The 19726-nt window shown below is 38.0% G+C and overlaps 1 protein-coding gene and 1 long non-coding RNA gene across 3 annotated transcripts in view; one reads left to right on the top strand and one right to left on the bottom strand.

Moving 5' to 3' along the window:
* LOC111569216 (uncharacterized) overlaps nucleotides 1-804 on the bottom strand; it is a 13940-nt gene extending 13136 nt beyond the window's left edge. Inside the window, exon 1 of the long non-coding RNA XR_002746198.2 lies at nucleotides 762-804. This is a non-coding gene — a long non-coding RNA (uncharacterized LOC111569216). The remainder of the gene's footprint in view (nucleotides 1-761) is intronic.
* A 671-nt stretch (nucleotides 805-1475) lies between these two features.
* Nucleotides 1476-15341, top strand: mtx2 (metaxin 2). 2 transcript variants are annotated; one of them, XM_023271232.3, is made up of 10 exons: nucleotides 1478-1790; nucleotides 5262-5309; nucleotides 8050-8096; nucleotides 8381-8453; nucleotides 9560-9636; nucleotides 11608-11700; nucleotides 11811-11849; nucleotides 12238-12363; nucleotides 13717-13793; nucleotides 14762-15341. In XM_023271232.3, the coding sequence occupies exons 1-10, from the start codon at nucleotides 1751-1753 to the stop codon at nucleotides 14919-14921; spliced, it is 780 nt and encodes a 259-aa protein (XP_023127000.1). In that variant the 5' UTR covers nucleotides 1478-1750; the 3' UTR covers nucleotides 14922-15341. The 2 variants fall into 2 exon arrangements, with proteins under 2 accessions (XP_023127001.1, XP_023127000.1); XM_023271233.3 differs by lacking the exon at nucleotides 5262-5309 and having other exon boundaries at nucleotides 1476-1790.
* The last annotated feature ends 4385 nt before the right edge of the window (nucleotides 15342-19726 follow it).

Raw genomic sequence — 19726 nt, 5'->3', positions numbered from 1 at the left:
TTGCATCCGTGCAACTTGGATGTTTGCCAATATTTCAATCTCAAACCGTCACACAGCCTAAAGTGAGCAAAACTAGACTAGAATCAACATTCACATCTGAAGCCTCAAAACAACTCAAAGAGGCTCAAAGAAATATTAAATATTAGACTATTAACAGTTTTTATCCGTCTTTCTTAAGTTCAGACAATTTCCAAAATACAAAACACAGGTACAAAATTACACAGTTAAACACAAGCAAATAAAAAATTTAATTCACAAGCTAGTTTTGACAAATGAGCGCATTTTGTGGAGTTGGCCTTGAGAACTCACAGTGTGGATTTAAAAGTGCTCATAGATGAATTCGGTTAGTTCCCAGTTTTTCTGTAACATCTTCCAGGCAGAAGGTTCAGAAAAAACTAAGGACTTTTTTCCCAACATGGAACAGAAAGATGAACTCTGTTTTCTGCCATCTACTTAGACTTCTCTATAGTTTCACTGCATATTTTTAAACATAATTCGCTGCTTGGGTTGGATTACTATCAGCTATTTATTCACCAGTGTGATTAAATTCAACCTAAATGATGAAGCAGCTCCTCTCTGACCACATCTGAGGCCTTCTGAGCAGAAACCTGAACAGAAATCACATTATTTTGCTGATTTTGTTGAACTTTCCGGCTCCAGCAGCAGCAGACTGAACTCCAGTCCTCCTCAAAGTCACATTTAATTTATTTTATTACAACAAACAACACATTAAAACCATTGGAAGTTCTAACAGTCCTCACCTGTCTGAGCTGGAAGCCATCTTCTGATGGAGTTTAAAAAAAGAGGCGGGGCTCTAAAGCTGCTCTTTTATTGGCAGATGAGCTGTTCTCAAATCTGATTGGACAAGGAGAAGGACAAGAGGAAGGAGAAAACCCAGAAGAAGAAAAGGCAGAAGAAGTCGGCTGTGCATGGGTTTTAATAATGACTTTTATAGTCATTATTAATGAGCAGGGTGAGGTAGTTTAGCAGCTCCTTTAGTTTGTAGCCGACAACAAGAAACAAACAAAAAAAACCAAACTCATTAGAAAAACAGAATCGCTGTTATTTAATATGTAACATATTAAATTAAAGTCAAAGTTAAGGTCTCCGTACAAGAGAAATCTATAAAACTACATTCTATCATTCAAAAGACAACAGGTAAAATGTTAAAACATCCATTTTTTACATTGTTTGCTCAAAAGATTTTCCTACATTCTAAAAATTAATGTTTGAACTCAATAATAAACATCCTGCAGCAGTTTACGTAATTATTACTGAGTTGTAAGTATTATTATTATTATTATTATTATTATTATTATTATTATTATTATTATTATTATTATTATTATTATTATTATTATTATTATTATTATTATTATTATTATTATTGTGGTGTCAGTAAGCGGCCTCTAGGAGGCAGCAGCGCCTCTGCTGGCTGACAGGAGAAGAAGACTTCAGGTTCAGAACGAAAAATAAAAAACTCCCGAAATAGGGTTTATTTTAATTTGTATAATAATAACAATATACAATACTTCTGTTTAGGTATTTAGAATTGTATTTATTCTATTGTTTTATATAAAGTGTGCCGGTAGAATGGAACCAAAAACCGGAGTCAGAGTTCCTGGTCCGGACGCTAATGTTGGCCGGACCGGTGACTGTTGTCCTTAGAGCGTTTGTTCGACCTGAAACTAAATCTGGTGTTTAAACCAGCAGAAACTGTAAAAACTGGTGGTTTTATCCCAGCACAGACATGTCTCTGGCGGCTGATGCCTTCGTGTCGCAGCTAGCAGGTAAAACATTCTAGAATATTCTAAATTATTCTCTCTAGCCGCTGTTTCTGTGGAGCTTTATCGAGCTAACTTTAGCTTCGAGCAGCATTCTGATGTTTGATGGAAAATAGAGTTAAAGATGGAAATAAAGCAGGATTTCTAACATTAGCTGCTCTCATTTAATTTAAAATAATTATTAGACCCTCTCAACTGTATTTAATATACTAGCAGCAACATTAGCTACTCACATATATTTTAAAATAATTATTAGATCACCTAAACTTTCTTTTTGATGCTAACAGCAACATTAGCAGCTCACATGTCATTGTAAATAATTATTTCTCCATCTGAACTATATTTTTTTTATACTAACAGCAGCCTTTCTAACGTTGGTTTGTGATTTTTGAGCAGCTAATGATGGAAAATACAGCAGGATTTCTATCATTAGCCTCTCACATCTCATTTTAAAATAATTATTAGACCACCTAAACTTTATTTTTTCATGCTAACAGCAACGTTAGCTACTCGTATAGTTAAAAAAATTATTAGACCACTTAAACTTTCTTTTTGACGCTAACAACAACATTAGCTGCTCTCATTTAATTTTTAAATAATTATTAGACCCTCTGAACTATATTTTTTTAATACCTAACAGCAACATTAGCTACTCACATATATTTTAAAATAATTATTAGACTACCTAAACTTTATTTTTTCATGCTAACAGCAACGTTAGCTACTCGTATAGTTAAAAAAATTATTAGACCACTTAAACTTTCTTTTTGACGCTAACAACAACATTAGCTGCTCTCATTTAATTTTTAAATAATTATTAGACCCTCTGAACTATATTTTTTTAATACCTAACAGCAACATTAGCTACTCACATATATTTTAAAATAATTATTAGACTACCTAAACTTTATTTTTGATGCTAACAACAACATTAGCTGCTCGTATAATTAAAAAAAAAAAATTATTAGATCAGCTGTATTTAATATACTAACAGCAACATTAACTGCTCGTATAATTAAAAAAAAATTAGATCAGCTGTATTTAATATACTAACAGCAACATTAGCTGCTCATATAATTTAAAAAATATTAGATCAACTGTATTTAATATAGGGCTGCACAGTGGCGTAGTGGTTAGCACTTTCTCCTTGCAGCAAGAAGGTCCCTGGTTCGCGTCCCGGCTTTCCCGGGATCTTTCTGCATGGAGTTTGCATGTTCTCCCTGTGCATGCGTGGGTTCTCTCCGGGTACTCCGGCTTCCTCCCACAGTCCAAAAATATGCTGAGGTTAATTGATTATTCTAAATTGCCCGTAGGTGTGAATGTGAGAGTGCTTGTTTGTCTTTGTATGTGGCCCTGCGACAGACTGGCGACCTGTCTAGGGTGTCCCCTGCCTTCACCTGAGTCAGCTGGGATAGGCTCCAGCCCCCCCCCCGCGACCCTAGTGAGGATTAAGCGGTGTATAGATAATGGATGGATGGATGGATGGATGTATTTAATGTACTAACAGCAAAATTAGCTGCTCGTATAATATTTTTAATAAAATTGCTAGACCCTCCAAACTTTCTTTTTGATGCTAACACCAACTTTAGCTGCTCCTAGATATTTTTAAAATAATTATTAGACTACCCAGACTTTATTTTTGTATGCTAACGAGAGCATTTTCCAGCATTAGCTGGTCCTGTATAATTTTTAAATAATTATCCTATCTGACCTATATTTTTTATGCTAACACCAACTTTAGCTGCTCCTGTATTATCCACCAGAGCAGTTTAATGCAGCAGCTCGGTTCAGCTGCTGCTATCTGGGTCAAACAGTCATAAAGAAATAATCTCTTTTCTAATTACCCTTGTGTCTCTGTGTTCCTGTACCTGCTCTGTGTCCTCCGTTACAACCAGACTGCTTCTATTTACCAGTTTAAAGCCACATAACGCAGTTTTCCAGCTGCACCGGAAATTAAATGATGCTATTAATAATAAGAACAGATTAATATAGTCTCAGAAACATGTTTCAGAAATTTTTACAGTTTCAATCCATATTTTTAAACGTTATTTGCTGCATGAAATTTATTATTACCAGACTTTTTTCTTGTCTTTTAGTAATAAATGCACTAAAAATGTTGTAAAACAAAATAAAAGAGACAACATTACATTAACCTAAGCCTTTAAAATGACTTTTGAGAAGTGATTTAAGAGAAAACAGAGTCTGCAGCTTTAAATCCTCAGCAGGTTGTTTCAAACCGATGGAAGCTCGGACAGCCTCAGATTTAAGAAGAGAAACTGCCTCATGTGCATCAAAATGACTCGATTTTATTCATCAGGACTCATATTTAAAAGATTAAACTCACAGGATGATTGCAAAAGAGATAATTAGGTGAAAAATCCATCCATAAATCAAGTTAAATACAGTCTGGCAGAGTGCAGGGAACATCTACATTTGGTGGGTTTTTTTGTTTGGTTTTTTTGCAAGAAAAGTATTTTAAACGTCAACATCAGAAGAATTAATGGAACTTAGAACTGATGTCTGTGTTTCTGTTTTCAGTGTTTCTGCTCATTTTTCTGTAGATATGTGAAGTTTCTTTTGTCCTTTTAAAGCAAGTTAAAATAAACTTCAAGAAGCCCAAAATCTTAAAATGTATTTATTTATTATTTTAAAATGACTAACTTGTATAAAATGACTCAAATATTGCCTAAAACAACCTAAAACTTTGCCAAAATTACAAAAATTGGTTAATATCACTTAAAAATGTTTGCTAAAACTCCAATAATTGTTAAATGACTCACGAATAATGCAAAGTTTTGCTAAAATGACAAACATTTTGCAAAATGACTCAAAAATTGTCCTCAAATTACTTGAAATGTGTCCAGAATGACTCCAAATGTCTCCAGAATAACACAAAATTTTGCTAAAATGACAAATTGTTGAAAATGACTCATAAACCTTTATAGGAAGCAGAGTAAAGATAAAACTGCTGCTGCAAAGAGTAAAATCTATTGATGGCAGACTGAGAAAACTTCCTAAATAACTCTAACTTGTATAAAATGACTAAAATATTGCCTAAACAACCTCAAACTTTGCCAAAATTACAAAATGTGTTAATATTACTGAAAATTGTTTGCTAAAATGAAAGAAATTGTTTAAAATGACTGAAAAATAGTTGAAATCCTTGAAAATGGGAACCATGCGAATTTTGTTGTGCATAAAGCAGCCTTTAATCAGAATAAATCTCGTCTCTGTTGCTGAACCTGCCTCTGACTTTAACCTGAAACTCCCTGAAAGGTTTTTTATTTTTAAAGAGTTTAGTATTTTTAAACTTTAAATCGTCAGACTGTTCAGAGCCAACAGCAGCGAGCAGACATCCAATAACAGTGATTTAATCTGTAATATTCTGAGTTAACCAGCAGAAGCTGAGCGGTTGCAGTGACCTTGGTAATCCAGTGTCTCCTTTCATTCCATGTGTTCTGTTTTTGTCTCTGACAGCTGCAGAGCCGTGGCCGGAGAATGCCACCTTGTACCAGCCGCTGAAGGGTGAGGTGCTCTAAACCGACTGCTGGGTCTACAGCGCTGCTTTATGCTGGTTTAACTGTCCTCTAGAGTTATTCTGAGTGGTTAACAGTCCTCTAGAGTCATTCTGACTGGTTAACTGTCCTCTAGAGTCATTTTGACTGGTTTAACTGTCCTCTAGAGTCATTCTGACTGGTTTAACTGTCCTCTAGAGTTATTCTGACTGGTTAACAGTCCTCTAGAGTCATTCTGACTGGTTAACTGTCCTCTAGAGTCATTTTGACTGGTTTAACTGTCCTCTAGAGTCATTCTGACTGGTTAACAGTCCTCTAGAGTCATTCTGACTGGTTAACAGTCCTCTAGAGTCATTCTGACTGGTTTAACTGTCCTCTAGAGTCATTCTGACTGGTTTAACTGTCCTCTAGAGTCATTCTGACTGGTTTAACTGTCCTCTAGAGTCATTCTGACTGGTTAACAGTCCTCTAGAGTCATTCTGACTGGTTAACAGTCCTCTAGAGTCATTCTGACTGGTTTAACTGTCCTCTAGAGTCATTCTGACTGGTTTAACGGTCCTCTAGAGTCATTCTGACTGGTTTAACTGTCCTCTAGAGTCATTCTGACTGGTTAACAGTCCTCTAGAGTCATTCTGACTGGTTAACAGTCCTCTAGAGTCATTTTGACTGGTTAACAGTCCTCTACAGTCATTCTGACTGGTTTAACTGTCCTCTAGAGTCATTCTGACTGGTTAACTGTCCTCTAGAGTCATTCTGACTGGTTAACTGTCCTCTAGAGTCATTCTGACTGGTTTAACTGTCCTCTAGAGTCATTCTGACTGGTTAACAGTCCTCTAGAGTCATTCTGACTGGTTTAACTGTCCTCTAGAGTCATTCTGACTGGTTAACTGTCCTCTAGAGTCATTCTGACTGGTTTAACTGTCCTCTAGAGTCATTCTGACTGGTTAACTGTCCTCTAGAGTCATTCTGACTGGTTTAACTGTCCTCTAGAGTCATTCTGACTGGTTTAACTGTCCTCTAGAGTCATTCTGACTGGTTTAACTGTCCTCTAGAGTCATTCTGACTGGTTAACTGTCCTCTAGAGTCATTCTGACTGGTTTAACTGTCCTCTAGGGTTATTCTGACTGGTTTAACAGTCCTCTAGAGTCATTCTGACTGGTTAACTGTCCTCTAGAGTCATTTTGACTGGTTTAACTGTCCTCTAGAGTCATTCTGACTGGTTAACAGTCCTCTAGAGTCATTCTGACTGGTTAACAGTCCTCTAGAGTCATTCTGACTGGTTTAACTGTCCTCTAGAGTCATTCTGACTGGTTAACAGTCCTCTAGAGTCATTCTGACTGGTTAACAGTCCTCTAGAGTCATTCTGACTGGTTAACTGTCCTCTAGAGTCATTCTGACTGGTTAACAGTCCTCTAGAGTCATTCTGACTGGTTTAACTGTCCTCTAGGGTTATTCTGACTGGTTTAACAGTCCTCTAGAGTCATTCTGACTGGTTAACTGTCCTCTAGAGTCATTTTGACTGGTTTAACTGTCCTCTAGAGTCATTCTGACTGGTTAACAGTCCTCTAGAGTCATTCTGACTGGTTTAACTGTCCTCTAGAGTCATTCTGACTGGTTAACAGTCCTCTAGAGTCATTCTGACTGGTTAACAGTCCTCTAGAGTCATTCTGACTGGTTAACTGTCCTCTAGAGTCATTCTGACTGGTTAACAGTCCTCTAGAGTCATTCTGACTGGTTTAACTGTCCTCTAGAGTCATTCTGACTGGTTAACTGTCCTCTAGAGTCATTCTGACTGGTTAACAGTCCTCTAGAGTCATTCTGACTGGTTTAACTGTCCTCTAGAGTCATTCTGACTGGTTTAACTGTCCTCTAGGGTTATTCTGACTGGTTTAACTGTCCTCTAGAGTCATTCTGACTGGTTTAACTGTCCTGTAGAGCTTATTTTGACTTTTTAAAATTGTTTTATGTGGTTGTTCTGGTTTTCTCTACATGACAGATGCACATTAGCTGCTAGCTAAACATTCCTTATGACTGTGTGCTTTCCCCCAGAAACAAACCATTAAACCAACTAAACAAAAACAAAGACCAAAGTCAAAACTAGTCAAAACTAGTAAAGCTGTAGTCAAAACTACAAAAACGAGACACAAAATGACAAAAACAAGACATAAAACGACAACAACGAGAGACAAAACAACAAAAACATCATCGACAGGTTATGCTAACATGTTGTGGAACACATTCCATGGATAATAATTATTATTTAAAATATTATGTTGATTACAAATTTTTCCCACAATTATAGAGACAATGAAAAAAATAAAACCAAAAAAAGTAGATTTAAATTAGATTCTTATTCTTTTATCAGAGATCCAGTTTGGTCATCAGGGGGTGGACAAGAGAAAAATGGCATTTTAGGGGAACTCCAGTCTTATTTGGTATTTTAGAATATTAAAAACATTCTTTTCTCCTAGTTTTATAGATTTGGTCTCAGGACAAGAACATTTACACAAAAACTGCATGTTTTAGGGTTTAATACGTGGATTATTGGATGTAAAACGTCCTCCAGCTCTGGAACGATCCATAAATCTAGAAATGATGATGTGAGTTTTGCTGCATCTGGAGAATCATCGATGACTCAATCTAGCATCTATCAGTAAACTGCTGTGGTTTAGTCGTTGGTCTGTGACGTCTCTGGATAGTATTTGAATTGTTTTTTTTTGTTTAACTCTGCTGCTGTTTTGTTTCCTCAGAGGATCAGATTCTGCTGTCAGACTGTGCCTCATCTCTCGCTGTTCAGGTCAACCTTCTTACTTTTTCTCCACATTGTGTGTTTATGTCTAGATCTATTCTACCGCTGTGAAGTTATTTAATCCTCTGAACATCTTTACTCAGTTTTCTGTGTCATTAAAAGTCTGAAAATCTGAAGATTCTTTCTGGTTTTATGTTTTCTGGTTGGCAATCAGTGAGATTTTAGCAGCATGATGAGTTCAGAGGCTTAAAGATGACATAAACGCCTGGTGGTTGTTGAGTTATTCTGAGTTATTGTTGAGTTATTCTGAATTATTGTCGTTTCTCCTGCAGGCCTACCTGAGGATGTGTGGTCTGCCTGTGGAGGTGGTTTGCAGAGTCAATGCTGAATACATGTCGCCTTCAGGTCAGTAGCTCAGTTTTGCTCTTTATCCAGCTTTAAATAATAAAATATGAGAATATTAACCTCAGAACCTGCAGCTGCTTTCATCACATCTCATCTTTTCACCGTTTATCAGCCAGGAACACGAAAAACAGAAACAATCGACAGATTTTTAACATTTTCCACTTGTGTTATTTAAAAACAAAACATTTGCTTCAACCAGATTCTGTAAAAAACAACAAATTCTGGACTTTATAACATTTTGGACAATTTTTAGCTCATTTTGGACTAATTTTAACTCATTATGGACATTTTTTAGCTCATATCAGACAAATTTAGAGTCATTGTGGACAACTTTGAGCTTATATCACATAAATTTTAACTCATTTTTGACAATTTTTTGTTCATTTGAGACAATTTTTAACTAATTTATGAAATTTCTTGGCTAATTTTTGACAATTTTAACTAATTTGAGGCAATTTTTTGCTCCCATCAGACAAATTTTGAGTCATTTTGGACTATTTTTAGCTCATAAGGAAAATTTTAACTCATTTTGGACTAATTTTAGCTCATATCAGACAAATTTAAACTCATTTTTGGACAATTTTTAGTTTGTCAGACAAATCTTTAGTCATTCTGAACAATGTTTTGTCATTTTGGACAAATTTTAGCTCATATCACATAAATATTAACTCATTTTGGACAATTTTCAGCTCATTTTGGACAAATTTTAACTAATTTGAGACAATTTTAGCTCAAATCAGACTAATTTTGAGTCATTTCAGACATTTTTAAAGATATTTTCATTATAATGGGAATAGTCTGGAAACATGGAGGTAGTTGATGGTTTTAAAGAAATGTCACCATTTAAAGCTCAGATTTGGTTCTTTCTCCCGAAGGAACCACACGTGATGCATTCAAGGACCAGCTAGAAGTAGAAAATATGAGCATTTTTCTTATTACAGTTTCAAGCTGATAAATGGAGACATTTTGGCGACTTTTCAAAGTAAAACGTCTTTAAAACCCACTGGCGGGCCGAGTTAAACCTTTTGTAGAAATGATTAAAATAGAGATAGTTAAACATCTACAGGGTGAGGAGACAACATTTCCATCTTCTGTTCCTGCTACAGGAAAGATTCCCTTCATTCATGTGGGGAACCAGGTGGTGTCAGAGCTGGGGCCGATCGTTCAGTTCACTAAAGCTAAGGTGAGATTAAATCTATTTTCTACAGATCATTTGACTTTTTACTGTCTAGTGAAGGATCATTTATTTAAAACAGTCAGATTAACTCATTCACACCATCCACTGATGAAAACACATTCATTCAACATTTCTTTTATGTAAATATAAAATCTACCTTATTTAACCAATAAATCTGTGTAAAAACACATTATTACAAACCGTTTTTGTCTCATTTTAGAAATAGACACTGCTCAAAAAAATTAAAGGAACACTTTGAAAATACATCATATTTTAATGGGAAAAAATAACAAGCTGGATCTCTACATTGATATGGACTGGATAATGTGTTAAGGATGAAAAGATGCCACATCGCTTGATGGAAATGAAAATGATCATTTCTTGCTGAATTCAAGACACCCCAAAAGTCAGAGTGAAGAACTGATGGTGCAGGCTGGTCCATCTTGCTGAAATTCCTCTACAGGAACTCAGAATGGTACTCAGTAGTTTGTATGGCCTCCATGTGCTTGTATGCAGCCTGATGATGTCGAGACAAGCTCTGAATGAGAAGATGGATGGTGTCCTGAGGTATCTCCTCCCAGAACTGGACCAGGGCATCACTGAGCTCCTGGACAGTCTGAGGAGCAACCTGGTGGTGTTGGATGGACCAAAACATAATGTTCCAAAGGTGTTCTATTGGATTCAGGTCAGGTGAGCGTGGGGGCCAGTTAATGGTATCAATTCCTTCATCCTCCAGGAACTGCATGAATTCTCTTACCACATGAGGACATGCATTGTCGTGCACCAGAAGGAATCCAGGACCACTGCACCAGCGTAGGGTCTGACAATAGGTCCAAGGATTTCATCCTGATACCTAATGGCAGTCAGAGTGCTGCTGTCCAGCCTGTAGAGGTCTGTGTGTCCCTCCATGGACATGTCTCCCCAGACCTTCACTGACTCACCACCAAACCAGTCATGCTGAACAATACTACAGGCAGCATAACGATCTGCACAGCTTCTCCAGACCCTTTCATGTCTGTCACATGTGCTCATGATGAACCTGCTGTCATCTGTGAAAAGCACAGAGCACCAGTGATGGACCTGCCAATTTCTGTGTTCTATGGCAAATACCAACCGAGCTCCACAGTGCCGGTCAGTGAACACAGGGTCTACTAGAGAACATCTGGTCCTCAGATCTTCCTCATTACATCTCTTTCTGATTGTTTGGTCAGAGACATTCACACCAGTGGTCATCTGGAGGTCATTTTCTAGAGCTACTGCAGAGCTCATCCTGTTCCTCCTTGCATAAAGGAGCAGATACCTGTCCTGCTGATGGGTTGAGGACCTTCTGCAGTCCTGTCCAGCTCTCCTAGACTAACTGCCTGTCTCCTGGAATCTCCTTCATGCTCTTCAGACTGTGCTGGGAGACACAGCAAACCTTCTGGTAATGCCATGCATTGACGTGCCATCCTGGAGGAGATGGACTGTCTATGCAACCTCTGTAGGGTCCAGGTATCACCTCATGCTGCCAGCAGTGACACTGACTCTAACCAAATGCAAAACTAGTGAAAAACAGTCAGAAAACATTAGGAGGGGAAAAATGTCAGTAGCCTTCACCTGTAAACTCATTCCTGTTTTGAGGGTGTCTCATTGTTAGCCCTCTAGTGCATCTGTTTCTAATTTCATTAACAACTTAGATTAAAAAGTATTCCTTTAATTTTTTGAGCAGTGTATGTACAATATTAAACTCAAATTTAGCAGCTTCATCTTTTAAATGGAAAGGAAACATTTATAAAATCTGTTTTGACGTTTTATTATTAGTTACATATAGTACATGCAACTAATACTAATACTAGTACTATTTTTGTATATTTTAAATATGCCAAAAAATAAAACACACAGAAAAGTCTTTAAACCTCCAGATGTTTTTCTTTCCAGATGTGTTCTTGGTGTTTAGATTTCCACCTGTACAGTAATCTCTGTGTTCTCTGGTTTCAGGGTCATTCACTGAGCGACGGTTTAGACGACGTCCAGAGAGCTGAGATGAAAGCTTACATGGAGCTGGTCAACAACATGCTGCTGACGGCGGAGGTATGAACATGGGAACAACATACAACAACACGTCAACAACATACAACAACACGTGAATAAATAATCTGTGTACTGCTGTAATCAGCTGATATTCCTGTTCCTGTCCTCAGCTCTACGTCCAGTGGTGTGACGACGCTACAGCTGCTGAGGTCTGTTCCTCCTCTGGTTTATCTCAGATTTATCCCAGGTTCATCTCAGGTTTATCTCTGGTTAATCTTTGGTTTGTCCCCGGTTTATCTCTGGTTTACTTCAGGTTAATCTCTGGTTTATCTCTGGTTTATCTCTGATTCACTTCATGTTTATGTCTGGTTTATCTCAGATTTATCTCAGGTTAATCTCAGGTTTATCTCAGGTTTATCTCAGGTTTTGGTTTATCTCTGATTTTTCTCTGGTTTAGGTTTATCTCAGGTTAATCTCAGGTTCAGGTTTATCTCAGGTTAATCTCAGGTTTAGGTCCATCACAGGTTTATCTCTGGTTTACCTCTAGTCTATCTCTGGTTTACCTGTGCTGGGGTCTCACCAGGTGTGTTTGTGCAGATCTCTCGTCCCAGGTACAGCAGTCCGTACTCGTGGCCTCTCAGTAACATCCTGGCCTACCAGAAGCAGTGGGAGGTTCGCAGGAAGATGAACGCCATCGGCTGGGGAGGGAAGACGCTGGAGCAGGTGAGGAACATCTCCAGGTTTAGGGAACATCTCCAGGTTTAGGGAACATCTCATGGGTTAGGGAACATCTCTAGGGTTAGGGAACATCTCTAGGGTTAGGGAACACCTCCAGGGTTAGGGAACACCTCCAGGGTTAGGGAACATCTCCAGGGTTAGGGAACATCTCCAGGGTTAGGGAACATCTCCAGGGTTAGGGAACATCTCCAGGGTTAGGGAACACCTCCAGGGTTAGGGAACACCTCTAGGGTTAGGGAACACCTCCAGGGTTAGGGAACACCTCCAGGGTTAGGGAACATCTCCAGGGTTAGGGAACATCTCTAGGGTTAGGGAACACCTCTAGGGTTAGGGAACATCTCCAGGGTTAGGGAACATCTCCAGGGTTAGGGAACATCTCCAGGGTTAGGGAACATCTCTAGGGTTAGGGAACATCTCTAGGGTTAGGGAACATCTCCAGGGTTAGGGAACATCTCGAGGGTTAGGAAACATCTCCAGGGTTAGGGAACACCTCCAGGGTTAGGGAACATCTCTAGGGTTAGGGAACATCTCCAGGGTTAGGGAACATCTCCAGGGTTAGGGAACATCTCCAGGGTTAGGGAACATCTCCAGGGTTAGGGAACACTTCCAGGGTTAGGGAACATCTCCAGGGTTAGGGAACACCTCCAGGGTTAGGGAACACCTCCAGGGTTAGGGAACATCTCTAGGGTTAGGGAACATCTCCAGGGTTAGGGAACATCTCCAGGGTTAGGGAACATCTCCAGGGTTAGGGAACATCTCCAGGGTTAGGGAACACCTCCAGGGTTAGGGAACACCTTCAGGGTTAGGGAACATCTCTAGGGTTAGGGAACACCTCCAGGGTTAGGGAACACCTCCAGGGTTAGGGAACACCTCCAGGGTTGGGGAACACCTCCAGGGTTAGGGAACATCTCTAGGGTTAGGGAACACCTCCAGGGTTAGGGAACACCTCTAGGGTTAGGGAACATCTCTAGGGTTAGGGAACATCTCCAGGGTTAGGGAACACCTCCAGGGTTAGGGAACATCTCCAGGGTTAGGGAACATCTCTAGGGTTAGGGAACACCTCTAGGGTTGGGGAACATTTCCAGGGTTGGGGAACACCTCCAGGGTTGGGGAACACCTCCAGGGTTGGGGAACACCTCCAGGTTTATGGAACATCTCCAGGGTTAGGGAACATCTCTAGGGTTAGGGAACACCTCTAGGGTTGGGGAACATCTCCAGGGTTAGGGAACACCTCCAGGGTTGGGGAACACCTCCAGGTTTATGGAACATCTCCAGGGTTAGGGAACATCTCCTCATCAGTGGAGAAACATTCAGTAGCTGCTTGTTTTTTTTTTTCAGGTGTATGAAGACGTCAGTCAGTGCTGTCAAGCTCTTTCTCAGAGACTCGGAACTCAACCGTACTTCTTCAACAAACAGTAAGTTTCACTTTCCTGGAATGTTCTGCTGCTATAGAGGACGAAGCAGCGCCACCTGCTGGTTAGAAGCTGCACAAACCAAACATCCCATCATAAAGTCCTGGATGCTCAGGTCTGGTTCTGAGTTTAAGAACTTAAAGGAATAAATTTAAATAATTAACATTCAGCAGTAAACCTGAATTTTACAGCTTCATCTAATAAATAAACGCATATATTAGTGATTTAATAGTAAACATTTTGTTTTTTTCTTATTATAATTTGTCTTTTCATGTCAACATTTTGCAATCTCTTTTTAAAAAAAAGTAAATTTTATGTTTCTTCAAAGTTTCAGGTTTTAATGTTTTAATTAGACACATAAAAAGATTAATTCAGTAAATTGCAGATTCACTGATCATGTCTAATTTTAGAAATATTTTCACAGCATTAAACTGGAAAAGTTTTATTTTCATCCAATAAATAAAAAAGTACAGTAGTTTTGAAATTATGGTTAAATTGTATTTTGGGGCTTTTTATGTCAAAAAATAGTTAAAAAATAAAAATACATTATCAGGTTGTTTACAGCTGCAGTTTATTAAAAAAAAGATAAAATGAGGCTCAAATTATAAACTAGATTCCCTCTGTAACAAACCCTGAGCGTGTTTCTGTGTTTTATAATATTTTATAGTATTTTATTTGCTGTGTTTTAATGTGTTTTATTGTGTTTTTTGTATTTTATAGTGTTATGTTGTATTTTTTTGTGTTTTTATTGAGATTTATTGTGTTTTATAGTATTTTATTGTGTTTTTTCTTTTGTTGTGTTTAAGTGTGTTTTATAGTGCTGTATAGTGTTTTATAGTATTTTATTGTGTGTTTATAGTGTGTTTCTTGGTATTTTATTGTGTTTTTGTGTTTTTAATTGTGCTTTATTGTGTTTAATTGTGTATTTTATAGTGTTTAGTGATGTTTAATTGCGTGTCTTTGTGTCTCAGACCTACAGAGCTGGACGCTCTGGTGTTCGGCCACCTCTTCACCATCCTGACCACCAGGCTGACCAGCTCAGAGCTGGCTGAGAGGATCAAGAGCTACAGCAACCTGCTGTCCTTCTGCAGACGCATCGAACAGTCCTACTTTGAAGACAAGAGCTCCTGAGGATCCTCTGGTCATCTCCTACATTCTGTCTTCTGTCATTCCCTGAAGGTGTCCTTCCTGTCCTCGTCCTGTCTTTGATCGCATGCTGCAGACGGAGGAGACGCTCATTTAAAGGATTCATTCTCACATTAAATCATGGAGATCAGCTGCTGTAGGAACCACATAGTTCTATAATAATAAATCCACCAGAACCCTGAACTCATCATTTATTCACTCTGATGTTCTCCTGGTTGAACATCTGGAGATCACAGCTGGACTCCACCACCATCTCTAAAGTCTGGCTGGGTTCTTCCTGTCGAGGTTTTAGAACCTCCAGGATATGAGAGGAACCCCGATGGACAGGAAGTTTATTCCAGCTGCTCCACTGTGTTGTGTTTGTGTGGATGTGAAGTGCCTCCAAAATAAAAGACTTCCACTTCAGTCTGAGGTTATTTGACTTCATTACCCAGCAGCCACTTCACCTGATCACTGATCACTATCAAGAAGGAGTCATAGTAGCACTAATCAGGAGGTCTAGAAGGGGTCATAGTACCACTAATCAAGAGGTCTAGAAGGGGTCATAGTAGCACTAATCAGGAGGTCTAGAAGGAGTCATAGTACCACTAATCAGGAGGTCTAGAAGGAGTCATAGTACCACTAATCAGGAGGTCTAGAAGGGGTCATAGTACCACTAATCAAGAGGTCTAGAAGGAGTCATAGTACCACTAATCAGGAGGTCTAGAAGGAGTCATAGTACCACTAATCAGGAGGTCTAGAAGGGGTCATAGTAGCACTAATCAGGAGGTCTAGAAGGGGTCATAGTAGCACTAATCAGGAGGTCTAGAAGGAGTCATAGTACCACTAATCAGGAGGTCTAGAAGGAGTCATAGTACCACTAATCAGGAGGTCTAGAAGGAGTCATAGTACCACTAATCAGGAGGTCTAGAAGGGGTCATAGTACCACTAATCAGGAGGTCTAGAAGGAGTCATAGTACCACTAATCAGGAGGTCTAGAAGGAGTCATAGTACCACTAATCAGGAGGTCTAGAAGGAGTCATAGTACCACTAATCAGCTCCTAAAAAGACTCCACAGACAGAGAACTACTTCTACAATCTGAGTTGGGCTCAGATGGAGTCCAGATGTTTTGTGTCTCTCCTGACCAGGACTACCACAGTGGATGCATGGTCCTGACAGTGAAGCATGGAGGTGGCGGTATGACGATCTTGGGCTGTATGTTGAAGACATTTCTAGATGCAGCATGAAGGTCTGAGGATGAACCAGAATCCTGGCTGACCAGACGAAGAAGAGGAATATTCCAGCAGGAGAACATCCAGAGAACATCATCACACCAGAGAGTCCAAAATTCCTAAAATATTGTCAGAAATGTCTTTGAATTTGTACAAAGTTTCTCAAAATGTGTCCAAAATGACAACGAATGGTGAGAATAGAAGCACAGTTTGACATAATGACTTGAAATTGTGTATAATAATAATAAAAAGTTAAAAATTGTCTAAAATGACTCATAAGTTGACCAAAATTACTCAAAAGTTATACAAAATTATTTAAAAATTGTCGTAAATTACTCAGAATTTGTTAAAAATGACAGGGAATGGTCAGAAAAGCAGCAGAGGTTGAAATAAGGACTTTTTAGAGTCTCAAACACAACACACAAAACAAAATGCAGTACCGGTAAAAGAAATGCCCAAAATGACTTGAAATTTGTCCAAAATTAGCTAAAAATTGTCCAAAATGACTCAAAAGTATAGAAAATTACAAGGTCGATTTTAAAAATGTTGTAAATTACTTAGAATTTGTCCAAAGTTCCTCAAAATTTGCCCCAAATGTCTCAAAAATCATCTAAAATGACTCAAGATGTGTCCAAAATGGCAAGAATGGTGAGAATAGAAGCAGAGTTTGACATAATGACTTGAAATTTGTTCAAAATTAGCTAAAAATTGTCCATAATGACTCATAAATGATAGAAAATTATTTTAAAATTGTCATAAATGACTCAGAATTTGTCCAGAGTTCCTCAGAAGTCCTTCCTGGACCTCCTGATCTGGATCTAATGAAGCATCTCTGGGCTCTTTCTTTTGTCTGACATCTATTTTTAGCCTTCATCTCCTCCGGTCCACCTGCAGGTTCGTCTCCCAGACTTCCTGTGAGGTCACAGTCTGACCTGTGAACTTCCTGTGACATCATGAGTGATGACATCATGAGTGATGACCCGACGGCGCTGGACTGGAGGTCATCAGATGGACAAACAAACAGAAGGAGATCCTGACCTGGAGGCCTCAGATCTGGACTGAAGGTTAAATCATCTCATTAATGACTGAAGTTTATTCTGGTTCTTCAGTCTCTCACCACCTCAGAGAACATCTGGCTTCAGGATTATTTCTTAGAAAACACCTGAAAAAGAAAATAAGGGGCTCAGAGAAAAATCAACTTCTGAAAACTTAATTTATCAATAATCTGAATGAAGAGACGCTGTTTGATTTAGTTTTTAAGTTTTAAAGCATTTCAATTTAACCTCCTATAGTTAGTTTTTAGTAGTTTTATATCTTTTATATGTTTATTGATGCTTTTAGAAAATAAATTATTCAACATCAAAACTGAGTTTTTCATTTTAGCAAAAACAAAACAAAAAAAGTGATGTAGAAAAAAATCAAGTTTTCAGGTCAGTTTTTTTGATTTTTATTTTATTTCCCTCAACTTTAGTTTAGTTTTAAATCGAGGAGTTTAAACTTCACACTGTTTTATTGATGCAACTTTATTAAAATAATGTTAGAAAAATATACAAATCTAATTTACTGATTTAAATAAAGCTTCTAAGTGTCAACCATGACTCTAATAAAGTAGCTGGAATAGGAGGTCAAATGTTTTCAGCATCTGGTGTGACATCCTCTGGTATCATGTGGTGGTTCTGGACTGGATCAGGACTGGTTCTGGACTAGACCTGGACCTTTACTGGATCAGGACTGGATCTGGACTAGACCTGGACCTGGACTGGACCTGGACTCTATACTGGACCTCTACTGTGTTGAGATGTTTGTGGAGACTCCACTGATCCCAGCTGGATGAAGACTGATTCCAGATCTGGCAGACGTCAGCAGTGATTGGAGCTCCAGACCTGTTCTTCCCGCCTCTCGACCCGTCTGATTGGTCCACCACCAGAACTCCTCCCACCAGAAGACAACTTTGGATTTATTTATGACCAGTGTTAGTCATTTGATCCATTTTTAAAATTAAGTTATGGCCAGTTTTAGTCATTTTGATCAAAGTTTTATTGATTTATGGTCAGTTGTACAACTTTGGATTCATTTTTGGCCAGTTTTAGTCATTTTGCACATTTCTTAATAAATTTTTGATTAATTTTTGACCAATTTTAATCATTTTGAGCAAATTCTGATTGATTTAGGATCTATTTGAGTGAAGACTTTTGGAGTCATTCTGGACAGATTTCAGTCCGTTGGGATCAACAGAAACTCCTCCTGTTTCTAACCTCAACCAGATAGAACTCCTCTGCACCAGTTTAGCTTCTTTTTGTGTAAATTCTATTTTAGATTCTTTTGTAATTATTTTTACATATTTTTGTGGTAATTTCACATGTCTGCATCTATTTCGTATATTTGTGTGGAAATTTAGCACCTTTTTGTGTTGATTTAATATCTTTTTTGGGAGAAATTGAGCATATTTTTCTGATGATTTTGCAGCTTTCAATGTTTTTAGGCATGTTTTGGGAGTAATTTCAAATTTCTATGATGGTTTCATACTTTTTGTGCCAATTTAGCTTCTTTTTCTGATGACTGCATCTTTTTGTGGTATTTTAGCATCTCTTGCAATGATTTCACATATTTTTGTGGTAATTTCACATCTTTTAATTGAAATTTATTATCTTTTTGTGATGATTTGGCATCCTTTTGGGGGTATTTAAGCATCTTTTGTGTGAACTTAATATCTTTTTATGGAAATTTAGCATCTTTTTGTAATGATTTTGCATCTTTTTGTGGTATTTTAGCATCTTTTGTGGTCATTTCACATCCCTTTGTGTTGATTTCACATTTTTTATGGAAATTTACCATCTTTTTGTGATGATTTTGGGAGTAATTTCACATATTTCTGTGATGATTTCATATGTTTTTGTGCCAGTGTAACTTCTTTTTGTGAGGACAGACCTTTGGGATGAAATAAAGGAGGCTGGGAGCCAGAACCTCATATTAAACTGAGCCATATTCAGATATTCATCATCAATATTACAGATGTAGAAACAATGACATGAGGAGAACTAACAGAGAACATTTCAGGTTTTTATCTTTAGTAGTTTCTGACATATTGTTCTTCAACCAGACTCAGATTTTAATGTCAGAAAAAAAAACTCCAGAAACTATCTGATAAATCTGAATGTTTATCTAAAGTTTAGCAAATATCTTTGAAATATCCACATATATGCATAAACATGGAGTCAAATCAGAGCTGGAGGAGGAATTATTCTGAAAACGTGAAGAAATTAATCTGTTCAGTGAATTTCAGAAATGTTTCACAATGAACAGAAAGAGAGAAACCTGGAGCTCATTTTTAAAATCTGTGTTTTTAAGGGATTTTGACATTATTTTTAGATGTGCAGCAGCAGATGTAAAAGCTGTAATGACAGAGTTTGTCCAGCAGGAGGTAGCATCAGGACAGAAAAGGTTCAGTCAGTCTAAACTGTTGACAGGTGGGTTCCAGGTGTTGAAATGTTGGCTTTTATTCAGTTTTTAGTCATTTGGGATGCTGATGTCACCTTTTTGCTGTGTTTGTTGTAGAATGTCTAATATATACAATCGGA

Source organism: Amphiprion ocellaris, chromosome 16 (assembly GCF_022539595.1).
Source record: "Amphiprion ocellaris isolate individual 3 ecotype Okinawa chromosome 16, ASM2253959v1, whole genome shotgun sequence".
NCBI classification, from domain to species: domain Eukaryota; kingdom Metazoa; phylum Chordata; class Actinopteri; family Pomacentridae; genus Amphiprion; species Amphiprion ocellaris.
The sequence above is the reverse complement of the archived record's forward strand: the minus strand, read 5'-3'. Positions and strand labels throughout refer to the sequence as shown.

Bases quoted from the DNA above. Each gene is read 5' to 3' on its own strand.
- mtx2 (XM_023271232.3), top strand. From the start codon at position 1,751: ATGTCTCTGGCGGCTGATGCCTTCGTGTCGCAGCTAGCAG. The intron at 8,454-9,559 runs GTCAGTAGCTCA...TTCCTGCTACAG, and splicing joins TGAATACATGTCGCCTTCAG to GAAAGATTCCCTTCATTCAT. The intron at 9,637-11,607 runs GTGAGATTAAAT...CTCTGGTTTCAG, and splicing joins TTCAGTTCACTAAAGCTAAG to GGTCATTCACTGAGCGACGG.